Source organism: Dama dama, chromosome 7 (assembly GCF_033118175.1).
Source record: "Dama dama isolate Ldn47 chromosome 7, ASM3311817v1, whole genome shotgun sequence".
Classification (NCBI taxonomy): Eukaryota; Metazoa; Chordata; class Mammalia; order Artiodactyla; family Cervidae; genus Dama; species Dama dama.
In genome coordinates, this window is record NC_083687.1 from 39,460,097 (window position 1) to 39,477,545 (window position 17,449).

Genomic DNA, 17,449 nt, shown 5'->3' on the forward strand with positions numbered 1-17,449 from the left:
TCCAATAGCAAGGCTTTATCTTCCCTTCATTTCCATTTTTGCCTCAAAGCATCTATCCTTAAGTCTTCCAAATATGGCTTCAGAAGAAAAAAAATCACTTAAGAGCCTGTCCTCAGAATTTAATTCTCCTAATTAAAACTTATTTCTCTCCCTACTAGACTGTAAGCTTCTTCATGCTGATAAAAATCGATGTCTTTTTCTATTTGGACTCCAGCACTTACAACTTATCTGGCATATAGTAATCACTTCATGCTTATTCAAAGAATGACTGAATGAATAAATGAACAACTACTTCTCTTAATGAACATGGAGTGAATCTAGAACAAAGGAGGCAATTACCAGTATTGAGAAATAATCTACTGGCTTCAAGCTTCTTATGAGGAAGACGACTTGGTGTTTTCTCAGTGTACAAATCCTCCTTCCATACCTGGGGTGGCTTCTCCAAGTGATCAGACATGGCAAGTTCTTTTGCTTCCTAAAGTGGCAAACACTCACAAGTGGTCAAAAAACTTTTTGCTTAACGTTCCCCAGATCCCAAATAAATGGTAAGGCGTATGATGTTTTGAATTTTTTTTTCAAACTTTCCCCTTAACTTAAGCACATTTTTAGAAATATAATGTAGGAGCATAAGACAATGGTAAGAAACCATCCACAAGGCTGAACTCTTAAAAAAAAAATCATTTTATTGATCCTTTACCATACAAAATTTATTCAAATTACACCCATTTGAAGTGGTAAGATCACAGCTAGAGAACAGGTTACCCTGTAACAAATCTATTTACAAAATCCATCATAAAAGCTTTTTTTTTTTTTTACATTATATTACATATTTTCTTTTTTAAACTAGCATACAACACAAAGCTAAACTGATTAGTAGTTTGCATACTCCCAATTCTGGGAGAAATACTTCCTTTTGACAAAATCTCGTACCCCACAGGAAAAGAAATTCCCACAATCGGACAGTTGCCACCCGACTCACTCTGCAAGGCGTCTTCCTTCAAATCCCTCATTTCGTACACACAAGTTGTCATGCACACACTGAGTTCTTACTTTCTTTTTCCTGAAAGCTAAAGCTTTAAATACTGCAATTGTATTTACAGATCTACACTTACAACAAAAATGAACACAAGAACCACCACAACAACAAGAACAACAACAAGAAAAAAAAACAAAATAACACTCTTAAAAAATTACAAACCAGCTAGAAAATATTCTGGCAGTGTTTACAAATTAATTGCTATTTTTGTACAAAATTGCTAGATAATGAAAATATGAGGAGACTGCGTATCAACTTAAATAAAATGATTACTACGCACAAATCTGTACATATAAACACACACCTAACACTGTTTGACAGCTCATGTGTTGCTCTTTATACAATTTACTCTCTAAGGCTCACGCAGTCATAATTCGCACACTTGTAACTTTTAGCCATTTCATGTGTGAGCTTTAATAGCAGCAACTCAATGGTACCAGGAAACCTGCATACTCAGTACTCAAAGTAACACAAATACTGTAGTACTAACCCACTTCGTGTGCCAGAAACTTCTGTCAAAAAGAAAAATGACTAATGCAAACAGAATACAGCATGGACGTCTAATTACTGTACACCAGTTAAGCCCATTAACTGGGAAAGCCTTATGCATGAAGGAACTTTTAAGACTTATTAGGATTCCTTTCGTTTTTTAAAACAATAAATACGGCATCACGTTACGAAAAGGTTTAACAAGAAACTCAAGCAAACACACAACCACCTAGCCAGGTGAGCTCAGTCTTTAGACTTTGGAAAGAAATCAGCTTTGTGCAGCTGGCAAAGAGAAGGACACAAAGCTGGAAGCAGAGGCAGCTAACCAGATGAGATAAATATGGGAAATAGGGAAAAGCTTGGCATAAATGGTTTCCCATACAGGAAAAAAACCCCACAGTGCATTTCCAGTAGGCACTTGACACGAAGCTCCCCCTCCCTCCCCCACCCAATGCTTCATCTCGGACCATGTCCAGTGTGTGTCCAGGGGAGGAGGGTGGGGGTGGAGGCCGAAGAAAAAGGAGGGTAAACTGCACCTTTGTTTTTCTTCTCAAACACACACCCATGCATACCTACACAAATAGTTTAAAGTGCTGGTGTCACTTGTGTTGACCCCACCACCACTTTGCATATTGTGGAAATCTACCTAGAGTAAATTGGCTGGGGCTTTCGTGGGTTTTGTTTTGTACTTTTCCTAAGGGATATAAGTAAGGAATATTCCGTAAGATGGTGTGGAAAAGCCCAAATGAACTTTTTGGTCAACCCAGTATTTTTTTTTTTCCCATCCCGTTGAATCGAGTGCCTACCATGCGCCTCCCACTGTGTCAGGCAGAACAGCAATTCAACTCAACCGTTCTTGGTGTTGAGGTTTAATTTATTTATTAGATGACTCCTCATTCCCACAGTCATTAGCATCCAAGGAATGGACGTGAGGTACTCTGCCACATTCCCAGTGGGAGATGGCCATCTGCCCCCTGGCCAATGGACAAAGCCATTCTTGGACTCAACTGGTAGGATTTTGCTGCTATCAGGAAGCCTCCGACTTGGGACGCTATTCCCGAAGAGTTAAGTGCGAGATGCCCTGGCATCCTGCCCTGCCTTTTTTCTACAGCCCCAGCTTTCCTTGGTCCAACCTTCTCCTTCACAGTGGAAGGGGGAACAGGGGTTCTGGCCAGGACTCCTGTAGCCCCCGACACAGTGGGAGCTCCCTGCTCTCAACGGCTGAAGCAAAGTGCCACTGATAGCATGCTACTCATGACGGGGGATGTCCTTCTACCCAGAGGCCTCTCCATCCGACCCCATCCTGAGAAGTGGTCTCCCTGAGTGCAGTGTAAGAGCCCTTTCCCCGGTCACAGGGGGCCTGGGAAGCCCAAGGGACGGAGGGATCCATCCATACCTGCTGCTCTTGGGGTCTGACCTGGTTCTCTCCAATGGGCCGCCCCCCTGTCAGCGAGCTCCACTCGCTCCGAGCACCCCCTCCTGGGGAAGGAAGCGAGATGGGGCAAAGCTTCTCACCAAGGCTATTAAGCCTTAGATCACACATGCTCTGATCAGTAGAGGTTCTCTACCTCTGCTTAAAATAATTTGAATTAGCAAAAACTGCTTCAAAGTAAACAATTAAATTGAAATGGTTGATGGGTGCCACAGGAATGCTTAAATGGCAGCTAAAAAAAGGGAAAAAAAAAAAAATCCACAAAGAACTTCTAAGTAGGCATTTGCTATAAACTTTAAACTTACAAATACGTTGGGGGCAAGAGAGTGGGAGTGGTTTATGGAGACAGGATAATCCACAACAGCTTAGAGGGGCAGAACTCGACTGTTCTTCTGTATCTGCGATGAATATTGGAGAACAGTTTCTTCATCCAAAAGGCTGTGGAAGATCTCTTGGCCTCCGAGTGGGACACGCGGTCCATAGCTTAAACTGAATTATGACAGTAATTTAAATATTCCTAAGAAGAGCTGAAGAAATCCATTTCATACTTTTGCATGACTTCAAGCTTACAGTTCCTGCAGTTTCCATCCCAAATTAGCAGACCCCAAAGACATGCATTCTGCGGAGAAGGCACGGCTTGAAATGCTATTAAGGAAGATTGCTGTTTTCGAGTGGGCCAGGTGGCCAGACCCCATTCTACAGCCCATCCGTCAGGCACAGCAAGCCAATCCGGGAGGGAGGGAGGGAGGAAGAGGATGGGTGAGAGACACCTGATTGCACATTTTCTCACTTGCTGACTCATCCAGGAGATTTTGGAGCCTGGGGCAAGGCAGGGCTTTCTCAAGGGAGCCTGCAACTGTGCGTTGATAGACAGTTTTGTTTTTTTTAATTCATTAAAATGTCAGCTTTGTTCTGAAGTCTGTAGTTTACTTCATGATACTACCTTGGAGGAAGAAGGGAGGAAGGGACAACACTGCATGACACATGTTCTGGTTCCATAATAAAAAAATATTGGTTTATAAGGGGAGTTCACACAAAGCATAATCAACTACACATGAAGTCTTCCACCAGCGGGAGCTTTTCCAAATCGTAAGCATCAAAGAGATCGCTGATGCCTTCTTCCTCCCCGAGGCTTAGGAGATAGTCTTCTTGGAGCAGGGGAGGCAGTAAGTTCACAAATGGTCCTTCTAGGTTGGAAGGAATTTGGTCCTCAGTCTGCTGTAAAAGGTTGGCCGGGGAGGCCAGAGGAGAAAGGTTTGCCATAGAAATTGAGCAATCACTATGTCCTGAGTTGGTTGAAGCCAAGTCTGAGAAGAAAGAAAAAGGTGGTGGAAACAAGAAAATAAGTCAGGCGAAAATCTAATTTGGAGGAAGCATATACATGTTGCTTTTACAGACGCATGCACTCTTTTGCTAAGGGCAATTAGACGACATTACAACATTGTTGTTGTTTACTCTGTAAGTCATGTTTGACTTGTGTCTCCATGGACTGTTGCCTGCCAGGCTCCTCTGTCAATGGGATTTCTCAGGCAAGAATACTGGAGTGGGTTACCACTTCCTTCTCCAGGGGAACTTCACACCACAGGGATGGAACCCATGTCTCCTGTATTGGCAGGCAGATTCTTTACCACTGAGCCACTAGTGAAGCCTGACATTATGGTATAGATCACATCTTATACTAATGGACATTGTTAAGTAGGGACTCTGGTCAGCCTTTTTTTTTGCTCTTGTCTACTCACTCATCTTTTAAAATATCAACTGTTAGCAAACAAGAACACAGGTAGCTTCAAAGATTAGATTCTAACGAGTTCAAAAACAAGTTCCTGATACCAGTTAGTCATCCTTTAGGAAAAACAAAAGAAAACAAAACACGCAGACTGAAAAGTTGGCTCCCAAGTAGAGATCACTGATTTTAACTTAGTCTTTTTTTGAACAACTAGCTTATTAAAGATAATTCTAAAAATACAAATAAAAGGACACATCCACTTTGAAGTTCTAGGGTGGGGGAAAAAAGTGGTCTTTGGTTTTACCATCTGAGGTACCTTTTTTTTTTTTTTTGCTCAATATTGAGTCAGATCTGATTACTTAAATCACTTCTTGCTGCTATCTTGGGAGGGAGAAAAAAATTAAGTACATATCTCCAATCTGAGACAACAAAAAGACTACAAAGAGCTTCCTTTGCTGTGGAGACAATGAAGGGAAGAATTATATTTATTTTTTCTTCTCTTCCCTTATTCTCTCCCCACCACACTGGGGGGGTGGAATTAAGATAAAAGTTCTTGGGCAAAAGGCTTCCTTCTCCCAACTTTTTTCCAGTTCCCTCTCCAATGATCTCTGTGATATCACCCGGAGGTATGCAGCCAAGTATAGCTGGTGATTCAGCTGGACAGCTCACACCTTCACTCTTCACTTTGATTTTCCAAAACACTGCAAAGAAATGGTTTCTGCCGATAGCAAAAGCCTGAAGGGACTCCATTTAGTGGGTGGTGGAGCCGTTTGCCCAAGATCGTTATTTTCTTCTGCAAACTATTTGGAATTTTTTTTTTTTTAATGTAACATTAATGATAGAAATTTTTGTTTCTTGCCAAGACTTGTGATTCTGATAAAGGATCCTTCTAGTTACCTTCATTTTTAACATAGTTTCCAAATGACAAAAGTGGAATTTTTACCTTTGGAAGTGGGTTTAGGGATATTCCCATTGTGGTCTTGGTTGCTTGTTTTCATTGGACTGTGTGTTTCAGTCTCTTCTGGACACAAATAAACCTCAATGGGTCCTTGGGTACTTGCCAAATGTATCTGTAGGCTCTATGAATAGAAGTGAGAAAAGTTCAAACTGGAAGCTGTTTTGTAATTTTTATGGAAAAATGGGAAGTCAGGGTAATTTTCATTGTTGCTTTTGCTTCTCCACTGGTAGTCTATCTCAGTCAATGACTGTCAACCTCTAGAGCAGGGGTCAGCAAACTACAGCCTAAAGGTCAACCCTGTCCACCAACTGGCTTTGTAAATAAAGTTTTATTGGGAAAAGTCACACCCATTCTCATTGTTTATATGTTGCCTCTGGCTTCTTTTTTTCTCTAAATGCTATAACGGTATGGCTGTGCAGTTTAGTAGTCCCAACAGACTATAGGGATCACACAGCCAACAATATTTACTGTCTGGCTCTTTATAAAGAAAAACTTTGCTGATCCCTGCCAAGAGGAGGTGAATCTTTTTAAAAAAAAATTATTTCTTTTATGCAAACTATTAAAAGGTCTTTTAAATGTTCCCAATACCATATTTCCATGTTACTCATTCCTGAAGAGTAGGGTTTTTTTATATTGAACTTTAATCGCCACTGCATGAATAGTAAGTAGTCTTAAGTGCTAGGAACTGAGTTTAATAAAAGAATACAGCACACTAATATTTAAAATTCTTCTTCATCTAGGTCATAAACCTATTATGATCATTTAAGGTGAGAACTCTACCCTAGATGGGAGTTTATAAATTTCATTCTTTTCATTTTGTGTGCATTCTTTTACTACATTTCTTTATCTTATAGTCTAAGCTTATATTATCAAAGTATATCTAAAAACAATCACAAAAATATGCTCCTTATTTTCTTATAATATTCTCATCTATCAACAAACCCAAAGTCTCATTTGATTCTGTAAATGTTCATGTGTTATAAATGAATAAATTCTTTAAATGAGCTAAGATAAAGTAAGGAGCTACTTTAAAACATCTATATCTCTATTCATGGTGGAGACCATATCCAGGGTAATCAACATAAAAGTCCCCACTGGTTCAAATCAATCAGAACCACCAGATAACAAATTATGAAAAAGGGTAATCCACAAGAGGCACAGGGCCCCATATACCACTTTGCAAACTATCAACCACTTTGAGTTGAAGGCCCTGCTATGTTAAAATTAGACTTTTTTGGACATTCAATACATAGCAAGCTGTTGATATGCTTTTAAGGTTAGGATTAAGTAAAACAGATGGGGAAGAACTCTCAAGCTTTCAGGAAAATAAGGATATTAACTGACGTCAATGATTCTTTAAACACTAGGCATTCCAATTTGCAGCAACATGGACGGACCCCGAAGAGTGTCATACTGAGTGAAGTCAGTCAGAGAGAGAAGGAAAAATATCGTATGACATCCCTTATGTGGGGAATCTATGAGGAAATGGTACAAATGAGCTTACTTACAACTTACAAAACAGAGACTCACAGACTTAGAAAACGAACTTATGGTTGTGGGGGTCGCGGGGTTGCGGGGGAAGGACAGCTGGGAGTTTGGAATGGTCAGGTACACACTGCTATATTTAAAATGGATAACCGACAAGGACCTACCACACAGCACATGGAACTCTGCTCAGTGCTATGTGGCGGCCTGGGTGGGAGGGGAGTTTGGGGGAGGATGGACACATGTCTATGCGTGGCTGAGTCCCTTCACTGTTTACCTGAAACTATCAGGACATAATCAGCTATACTCCAACACAAAATAAAAAGTTTATAAGGAGAAAACCAAAAAAACACCGGGAATTCCAAAAAGATCTCTGCAGATGAGCAGAGATATTATCTCCTTACCTCTATTGGGTCAGGCACTTCAAGTCTTGTTTCTGGAGGGGCTTTCACAACTATAACAGTTTGGTCTTTAAGGCCACTAATTTTTCGAATATCTTGATATGTAACATAAGCTAACGTGATAAGCGTTAAGGAACTCTTCCAACTAATTGTCTCAGATGTAACCATTATGAACAGAACAAAATAGATGCATGGAAAAAATTTTAAGTATTTTATGTCTTATAAGAAGATAGTGATATCTTCTTCTAGATCTTCCAAACAACAAATCAAATATATAGCTTTTTTCCTGCCCATTTCTAAAAAGTCCACGGCTACTTAAGATATTAACATAAGCACAGAAACAGAATAGTTAAACTCTCAAAAGAAAACTAAAACTCAGTTTGGTCAGGGCTTTTCAAACCAGATTCCGAGTGTTCTGTCACTCAAGTTGAATGACGGCAGAATCCCAATTTACAGAAAAAAATTTGAGCTCTATTAGCCATAATTTTGTTTAAACTGCAGTAACTTCTATCTGCTACTCTGCTATTAGAAAGTGTCAGCAGCCACCCAAAATGAATGAATGAGTAGCAAATACATTTATCCGTGGAAGAACTCCAAGTCCCACTCAGGCAGACAGCTTGTTTTCTTAAGTGCACCTGGGCTGGTTGTGTTATAGACTGCTTGCTGATAAGAGTGTCATTATTTCTCTGTTAGGAAAACTGTCCTTTGTATAATATTATTAACTACAATATTTCAGTGCTCACAAGGAGGAAAGCAGCTTCCAGATGCTCTGCAAACTAAATGACTGAGGAAAAGAGAGTAAAATCATATTCAGTACTCTCGGTAGCTACTTCTGGGCACTGAACAATTCTTTAAAGTGCCCTGACTGACAGTCAAACCTAAGAGGATATTACGAAAGAATATGGTATTTATTATATGATAAAAGTATTTGTGCAAGCTTGCTTAGAGAGACAGGCTTTGACTTGGTGCCACTAGAGGATAGGTCACATAGCTTTCTTTTACAAGGGACATGGAATAACATAATTAATCTACAATGACTTTAGCCAGTTGCTTTTTTATATTAACTTACCAAAAAATGCCTAGGATGAAACAGCAAATCATAAGCCAATGAAGGCATTCCCAAAGGTAACATAGTGAAAGGAGTCTGTGATCTAATATGTTCGATATAGTCATAGGACTTAGCCTAGAGGAAATGATGTCCCTCAGATTAGTAGCTTTTTATTAGAAATTAAAGGAAGCTATGAACCTACTGTCCAGAAAAAACACCTTCACCCATAATCTGCATGCACATTTAAAAAAATTTTCCTGACCGCGCTGTGTGGCATGTGGGATCATAGTTCCCTGACCAGGGATCAAACCTGTCCCTGCAGTGGAAGGACAGAGGCTTAACTACTGGACCCCCAGGGAAGTCTCTGCATGCACATTTAGGGGCATCTCTCACAGATTATTGGAGTAGGAAACGGCAACCCACTCCAGGCTTCTTGCCTGGAGAATCACATGAACAGAGGAGCCTGGTGGGCTATAGTCCACGGGGTCACAAAGAGCTGGGACACAACTAAAGCGACTGGGCAGCCAGCATCTCACAGACTATCATGTTAAGTCTCAGAAGTTCAGACAACAGCTAATTTACTGTTGAGCTTGACAGAACAGCTCATGCAGGATTCCGGGTTTTAGGTCATCATCGGTCTCATCACGGAAGCCAATTTCTATCTTAATGGGAGACTTGACGGTTGTGGATTTTTACTGAGAACAGTGGGGAAACTGATAACTAGGTACTTGCCCCACAGCCCACTGTCAGAAAGCTATCTAACAACAACTTATTAAAATAAAAGCTCATCTACAATTACCCAACATGCGGCAGGAAGGAAAATTTCAACACATCTGTGAACAAGCTGTACCACGTTCGGAACTGAATGGCAAATTGAAATAAATTGTGCAAACATATTCTCTACTCTTACAAACTTAAAAGTGCTTCCACTGTGGCTCCCTCCTGAATTTGTTTCTTGGGATAGCAGCCCACTACAAGGAAGCTTTCACCTTCTGCATCAAAGGCCCCAGAGAAAGCTAATGTAGGTGATAAGGCTCCAAGCTGCCAATCATGTGTAAAAACCACATCTCCTCCTCTAAGGGGCTCCTGACTACACAATGGAGGAAACAGCCCAGCTACAGCTATTCTTATTTCTTCCCCTGTAAACCCACCCTGGCCACAGAGGGAGGGGGGATGGGTGTCAAATCATCACACCTCTTCTCCAGCTCACTAACCATCAGCTGACAGGGTTAATCCTTGGGCCAAGAGGAAATGAACAACTGAGTTTTTTAAAAAACTGCTTGAATTGGAAAATAAATGTCTCCATAACTTTAAGGGAAAGGCTACTTTAGATGAGACACTACAAGAAACTGGGCAGGTCACATTTTGGTTTTTGTCTAACAAGGATAAATGTAGAGCTAAAACTAGAGATAGGATTATTTAAAACACTGGTTTTGTTTTCTACTAATAACTGAGAAGATTGCAAAATCTTCTTGTCAACACAATGAAGTAATCACTCTCCCCTATGGTCTGACGTGAAGTGATGACCAGTAAGTTTCCTTCAGGTAGTCAACAGATTGTCAGCCAGTTAAGAAAAAGAGTTGACTTTTTAATACTTTTACTTCCAAGGACTAGAAGAATGGATACACTGAGATTTCTTAAGCCTTAGGGTGCTTCTGAAATCAGTCCTCAGTGCTATGCTTCAGCGCTGTTGTTTAGTCGATCGGCCATGTCTGACTCTGTGACCGAATGGACTGTAGCCCACAAGGCTCGTCTGTCCACGAGATTCTCCAGGCCAGAATACTAGAGTAGGTTGTCATTTCCTTCTGCAGGGGACCTTCGCCACCCAGGAATCTGACCCGCCTCTCCTGCATTGGCAGGCAGATTCTTTACCGCTGAGCCACCATAATGTGCTTTAAAAATTATAGAACAATTCTTACACTCTTTCAATTCCTTCAACTATAGTTCAGTCACACAGAGTCAATAAATTCCAATTGCTTCCAATATCTGATGAAAAGAAAATAGAATATGAGAACCCCAACAATGACAGCTAATACCCATCCAAAATCTGGGAAGCCTACGATGAATCTGCTGAATGTTATCAGTAATATGAATACTGATACCTTATGGATCTCATTAATAGTGTTGCCCTATGCTATGAATGTACCCATATGTCCCAACCACACGTGAATAAAACGTTTTAAAAAACAGTTCCTACCTGGTTATCAAAAGAGAGGTGATAGGATGCAGTCTAATAACTATCATTTCATAAATACCGAATACACATACACGCGCCTCCTCCCACCCCCCCACTTACTTGAACGAAACTAGGGTAAAATTCTCCCTTGCACATAAAAGTCAGATGGTCAACTCTGGAAATAGTCTAGAAAGCACTGACCCCCACTGAACAGGTGGCACAAAGGATATCTTTGATTCTCTGAATCCTCGGTTAACAGTTTGAGGTCCAGGGTGCAGCTTTGGATCAGTTCATCTAATTTCTTCTCTTCCTGACTGAGCTCGGTCACTTCTTTTGACAGGCCTTGACACTGGGCCAGCATGCCCCCGTCCTCAGACAGACTGCAGCCCCTGGAAATCCAAACACAGACTCTGCCTGGCTGTTCAACAGGCCAAAGGCGGGGGGATGTTGGGGGAGGGGGGCAGTGAAAGGGAGGGCTGGGAGAAATGGTCCTTCGGGTAAATGTCCCCTCTTGATGCAGGAGGTCACATTGCTTGTTAGCCAAGTGTTAAAATTAGAACATTTATATATATATATTTTTATACATACGGTCCTTCACTTTTCACACCATAGAAATTAAGTGAAGAAACACTGCTATTTTCAGGTTTCTTTCCTCCATAGGAGGCCTGTTTCTTTAGAAGACTCAAATTCAAAAGGCAGAAGGAGGCAGCTCTTCTTCCCGCCATGTGCCTCCCAGCGGGGAAAAGAAATGGGAGGGGGAAAGGCAAGAAACAGCAAAGTAGAAAGACTGGAAGGAAAAGATGGAATGGTTCAAAAATTCAACCAAACATCATCCCAAAAAAGCATGAAAAACCTAGGTAATTTCTGAGGGTCTTATACCAACAACTAAAAAGGAAAAGGAGGTTAAGGAAACACAGATGTGGTGGATGCAAGAACAAAGACCAATCCCCAATAGGTCTGTCTCAACCGCTGTCTAAAATGGGTTACTGAATCGTCACAAAATTCCAAAAAGTACAAAAAAACTACCTGTTCGTTTTATTATGTTCGAAGTAGTATTTTTTCAAAGTCAACCCATAACAGACTTATTCCCTCTAATAATGCTTTGGAAGTTGCTTCTCAAATACTGGGTGTTCAGATTCTCTGTCCATAATTCACAAATGACGTGATCACACATTTAATCATGTGTGTGGGTGTGTAGGTGACAAGTATTATCATCTCGGCTTTCCAGAAGGAACCAAGGCATTTAAGTCTTGACTTAATTTACACAGAAAGTGAGTTAACCTGCAGTGAGAACCATGGATAAAGATACTGTGTATATACACGTATGTGTTGATACACAGCCATAGATAGTTTCTCAATTCCTATTAGAGACAAGCCAGAGACCTGTGTAAGCATCTATTAGATTACATGGGAGCACACATGCTGATATCATGGTGACAGTTGAACAGCGTGTTACTATACATCTGCAGAGCCCTATTTAATCCCAGGATCCCCTTGCTTGAGGTTAATTGAATATAAATCCTTTTATCTATGACATCATCTAAACAGAAGGTCTCTTTGTAAAGAGACTTTGAACTTCTGGCTAAGGAACTGAGGAGGGAAGAGAGGAGAGAGAAGAAGAGAGTAGGAGAAAAAAGGAATGAAGTGTGGGCATGAGTGAAAGCTGGGGCTGGGAGAAACCCTGCTGCAGTTTGCAAAGAACCCCATCCCCAACCCCAGCCCAGAGCCAGCGAACTGGGGGGTGTGTGGGGGGGGTGACCCATACTCACATCCACTGCACGTTGTTTTTAGACTTCTTCTTAATGAGGTGGATGCCTTCCAGGACGTTGGTGATGTCATAAATCCTTCTCTTTTGCACCTTCAGCACCTCTGCTGCCTTGTTCAAATCCAAGACCCCATCAGGGGATTGGCTCAGTAGCTGAATGAACTTCTTGGTGAGCAGACCAAGGGATGTATCATACCGTGTTTTTTCTGAGGGAGATTTTGGAGCTTAAAGAAAAACAAAAACCGAGCGGGTGGGGGGGATACAGGGAAAGGTAAAGAAATGAAGGGTTTCTTTGCAGTCAAGCAAGCCCCCGCTCCCCCAGCAGCCCAGCCGTTAGCGTCAGAAGCAAAGCTGTTGTTGCTGATGTTTTCGGTGAGTCATAGAAAGCTATGAACTGCTTTATTAGAAAGGGAAGGGATGTAAAAATTCCTATTTGATGAAAGTGTTTCACTGTCAATTTCTCGGTAGTTTCTATTTTGACTAGTCCCTGGGACTAGTGAAGTATCTCACACATGGTAGGTGTTCAAAACTATCTGCTGAATGAATGAAAAGTGCTGTAGCCTCATGGAATCAGCACACAGAGAGCCTAACTCAACGGGTTCAGACTGTGAACCTCGCCAGCCTTTGAGGACAGACCCATCCTAACTGGCTTTTCAGACTCCTTTATCTGTTTGCATATAACTTGCTCACCAACTTTTCAAATAATGTAGATGAAGAATGCCTAGGAAAGTCTTTCAATCCCATCTCCCCATCCCTCTGGTATGAAATATCCCCATTTAATATTGTATTTATTCTCTTATAGGTATACAGGTCAAGGGTTTAACTGAGTATGACACACACTTTGTGGACTGCCTAATTCATAAACTACAGGTTAGGAGAGGATGAAGTCTAAATTAATTTAGCCTCCACATTAAATGCCAAGACATAGGGACGATTTAGCTATTTACAACCTCCTTTTCTCTCAAAGAAACAATGATCGTGTAGATGAAAACACAAACTAGCTGCAATTCATTGGTCTCCATCAATTCTTATGCTGCCATATGCTGAGCTAGAGATTTAGGCCAACAGAGGTAACACCTAACACCCAGCTGGCCTTGGTCCCTCAACTAAGGTCCATGAAGGAGAGTTAAAAGTTACTTTGACTACAGAATGGTGCCAAAGAGTTTGCATTCGGAGGTGAAAAATGAAACTGCGCACATCAGCAGAGGCCTCCCCTGAAGTCCGCATACAGGTAACAGGACTCATTCTGTAAACCTTTCACTGGGTGTCTGCAGACATTATATTTATTTTTTCGGACAGGCAAAGACAGAAATGAAAAAGGACCAAACATGCCAAAATTGCCCACACCTCGGCGTCCCTTCAGCCACAAGCTCTGAAAGTCGGGAAGCTCCCACCTGGGAGAGGGAGAGAGGACAGAATCCTTACTTTTTGGGCTGTCTGGACTTCGGAGTGCAGCTCGTCCTTTGCCCTTGGGGGTTTTTAAACCATCTGAGAGGTACTGCTGACCGCTTTCTCCTAGCTCCAGCCTGCGCTTTGCCTGGAATAAGACAGCACAGTTGTTGGTCGCGGGTCACGTGGACGGTCACAAGTGAGGCTGCGGCCTGGCTCTTGCCAAATGCAGCAGGCTCGCACCAGCCCTAACCTGGGCCCCTCAGCCTCCTCTGGGGCTCAGTTGCCTGCAGCCGGGGCTCCCCGGAACCCTCTGAGGCGGGGCTCTCACCTCCTGTGCACAGATGGACAAATCCAGCGATCCTTCAGGCTCAGGCTCTGCAGCCACTTTGTTCATTTACTCATGGATTCAACACACGTGCCAGGCATGGGGCTGGAGGCTGAGAATACCGCAGGCACCGTGGAACTTTAATTCACTTTCCCCCAGCAAACCTCGGCTGCTACCTCCATCTCTGACCTGGACTGAACCCCTTTCCATGTACTCCCCCAAACACTCTTGTGTTTGTTGGTATCATAACACTTGCTGGATATAAGAGTTATTTTACTTATCTGTTTCTCATTTCCTTTAAGGCAGGGACTGTTTCCCATTTATCTCTGCATACCTAGGGCTTGGCACAGAGCCTAGGTTTCTGAAGTATTCAATCACACATACAGTCTCTCTCTCTATATATACATATATTGATATATTCAATGAAAGAAAGAGTAATTGAACAGGAACACAACTAGTCACAGACTACAAATGGTCATTCATCAGAATAAAAAACACCACAAACACTCAATCTTGGGCTTCCACTAGGATTACTTTCTGCATTTTGTTACCAACCTAGGCAAACAAGTAACTCCTCACCCAACTTTTTCATCTGATTTTCACTTTAAAAATATCCACTTTGGGTCTTCTGTGTACTGGGCTCTGGGCTTAGGGAACAGAGCTAAGCAAGACAGATAGAGAGTCCATTGGTTCCCAGTGTGTAGCGACCAGGAGAGAAGCCAGGTAATTAAGTAAGTAATTGCTGAGTGCTGACTGCATGGGTGTGAAGGGCGTTCAGACAGGGGTGGTACCAACTAGACACCCACACGGCAATGTGCATTTAGGCTCATTTCAGGGCGGATTCTTCTAATGAGGAGATTCACAATTTCAAAATAATTCCCCATGACGTAGACACCGAAGTAACAACTTATCAGCTGATGACACATACCCAGCTTCTCTACGGAAAAGTTATCAGCTAAATTCATTCTGTTCACTATAGTGGCCATGAGCCACAGGAGGCTCGTGTGAACTGACATGTGCTGTCCATTTAAGACACACACTGGATTTCAAAAACTATGGGTGAAAGAGCTCATGAATCATTTTTTATATTGATTACATGTTAAAATGGTGCTGTTTTGGCTTTATAAATTATTAAATAATTTACTATTAATCATTTTACCTGTTTCCATATCTATATACATACACACATGTATATCTTTTTATAGTGTGGCCTGCGTTTGTGGCACACATTATCTTTCCACTGAGCAGTGTTGAGCTAAACATCATCACTCCAAAGGCCCAGAAATGACAATTAGCAAATTAACCTTGTGTGCGTGCTAAGCAGCTTCAGTCATATCCGACTCTGTATGACCCTGTGGACTAGCAAAGCCTGGCAGGCTCCTCTGTCCATGGGATTCTCCAGGCAAGAATACTGAGAGTGGGTTGCCATGACCTCCTCCAGGGGATCTTCCGGACTCAGGGATTGAACACCGCACCCCTCCACCCCCGTCTCATGCCTTCTGCCTTGGCAGGTGGGTTCTTTACCACTAGCGCCACCTGGGAAACCCTCTGCATGTCATCATCTGCTCCCAAATAGTCCGTCAAATCCTTGTATGGGCCTGTTGCTTTGGCTGGCCCAGCAAACATCCCCTCTTCATCGGGCAAGCTCCCTGATTGCTCTTTGGGGAGCATCTCTTCCCACACGCAGTTGTATCCGCGCACACAGGTGACCCTGACTGGGCTGGTCTTTCTTTCCATCCTCACCCTCCCCGACAGTGAATCGAGTCAGATGACCTAGGACCAAACCTGGGTGAACAAGGCAACCCAAGGAAGTTTTCTGGAACTACTGCTAGGAAGGAGTATGGCTTGTTAGTAAGGTTAAATTATTAGCTGGAAGCGGCCTGAAAATGAGGCCTCCCCAGGGGAAAGTGGAGTGCGGAAAAGGAGAGATGGGAGCCTGAGGCCATCCTTCAGAACTCTGGGTCAGGACATGAGGTTGGTCTTCTCCAGACTTTTCAGTTACACTAGCCAATAAAGCCTCTTTTCTTCCTCAGAGCACTTTGAGCTGGGCTCCTGAAGGTCTCGTGAGGGCCTTCTGAAGGAAGGACCTCCTGAAGGAAGGTGAGGTAGGCAGAATGGCTGAGTCACAACGGTCTCTGTGGGGGCCACTTCTTGTGGTCTTCAGGAAATTACTACTGGGAGAGACAAGCTTCATTTGAGGCTTACCTAAATGTAGAGAAGGAGAAAAGCTCTACAGCTCTGCTCTAGAGATGCTTTCTCTCTGTAAAAATGAATCCAAGAACTTAAGAGAGTTGTATTCTCTGCCCGGGCTAGTGCCCACAGAAGGAAAGTAAAATGGGAAAAGAGCTTGGGATCCTAAACTCCTGCACCCTATAGGCTGCATCCTCCTTGACTCCTCAATAAAGAACCATCCACTGGCCAGCAGCCTGGGGACATACTCGTTTTTGCTTCCCTATCCTAGGCTGTTGTTTCTAGTTGCTCTGAGGCTAAGGTTCATGGAAGCAGTAGGCTGCGGGCTGGGGGAAATTCTGAGATCTGTTGCTAAGAAACTCAGATTCAACTTCAAGGACCAGAACTAGTCAGGCTGTGTGACTTTGGTAACCAAGCACCAAACCAGAGTGGACCAAATCTCAATACTAGATAGAAAATCGGCTCAATTTGAAAGGCACCCAAGAAAGCAATGGCCTATGAGACCTCCGTCTCTAAGGGAATCAATCACTAAGCCTGTGAATGAGCTATGAAAGAAGGGCACCCTCAGTAAAATCCTCCCAAAGGATAGAAATCAGAGTGGCCATTTTGGCCCCACAAGCAGGTCACATCTCCAGAAAGCCTTCTGCTGTGGGGAGGACATGATACCCTTCGGGAGGTGACCTCCGTGTGTGATCTCCCCTTTTTCGAATGGAAGTTTCCGGTTATTCTGTTACCTTTCCTCCACTATGCAGTGAGTAGGGACTCAACTGAACCACACATAACTTGTGCAAGTCCTAGATCTTAAGACAGGCACAATAACTAGACTCTTTTGGGGGAAGGGCTCCACATTTTGATATATGATGCAGCAACATTACTTTAATGGTTACCTTAGCAAGTTCGAGCACACATGCTTGCTGAAACAAACAAGAAGCCAGATGGGAGGATTTGAACAGGGCAGGTAGCCTCCACCTACCCTGGGCAGAGCATCAGCGCAGAGGAAAATCTCCTCTTGATTATCTCAGTATT

At 42.5% G+C, this 17,449-nt stretch overlaps 1 protein-coding gene across 6 annotated transcripts in view; it reads right to left on the minus strand.

Moving 5' to 3' along the window:
• Window positions 1–663: 663 nt before the first annotated feature.
• The window catches only part of E2F3 (E2F transcription factor 3), an 84,921-nt gene continuing 68,135 nt past the window's right edge, over window positions 664–17,449 (minus strand). For 2 of the 6 annotated variants that reach the window (XM_061147524.1, XM_061147526.1), the window contains exons 2-7: window positions 13,942–14,053; window positions 12,521–12,722; window positions 10,982–11,140; window positions 7,531–7,645; window positions 5,627–5,762; window positions 664–4,264 (exon numbers count right to left, since the gene is read on the minus strand). In XM_061147524.1, the coding sequence (XP_061003507.1) occupies window positions 4,002–4,264; window positions 5,627–5,762; window positions 7,531–7,645; window positions 10,982–11,140; window positions 12,521–12,722; window positions 13,942–14,053 (987 nt within the window). In that variant the 3' untranslated portion in view covers window positions 664–4,001. Of the gene's footprint in view, window positions 4,265–5,626; window positions 5,763–7,530; window positions 7,646–10,494; window positions 10,562–10,952; window positions 11,141–12,520; window positions 12,741–13,941; window positions 14,054–17,449 lie in introns of those variants that run through there. The other 4 variants (XM_061147523.1, XM_061147522.1, XR_009693635.1 and 1 more) reach the window with 4 other exon arrangements.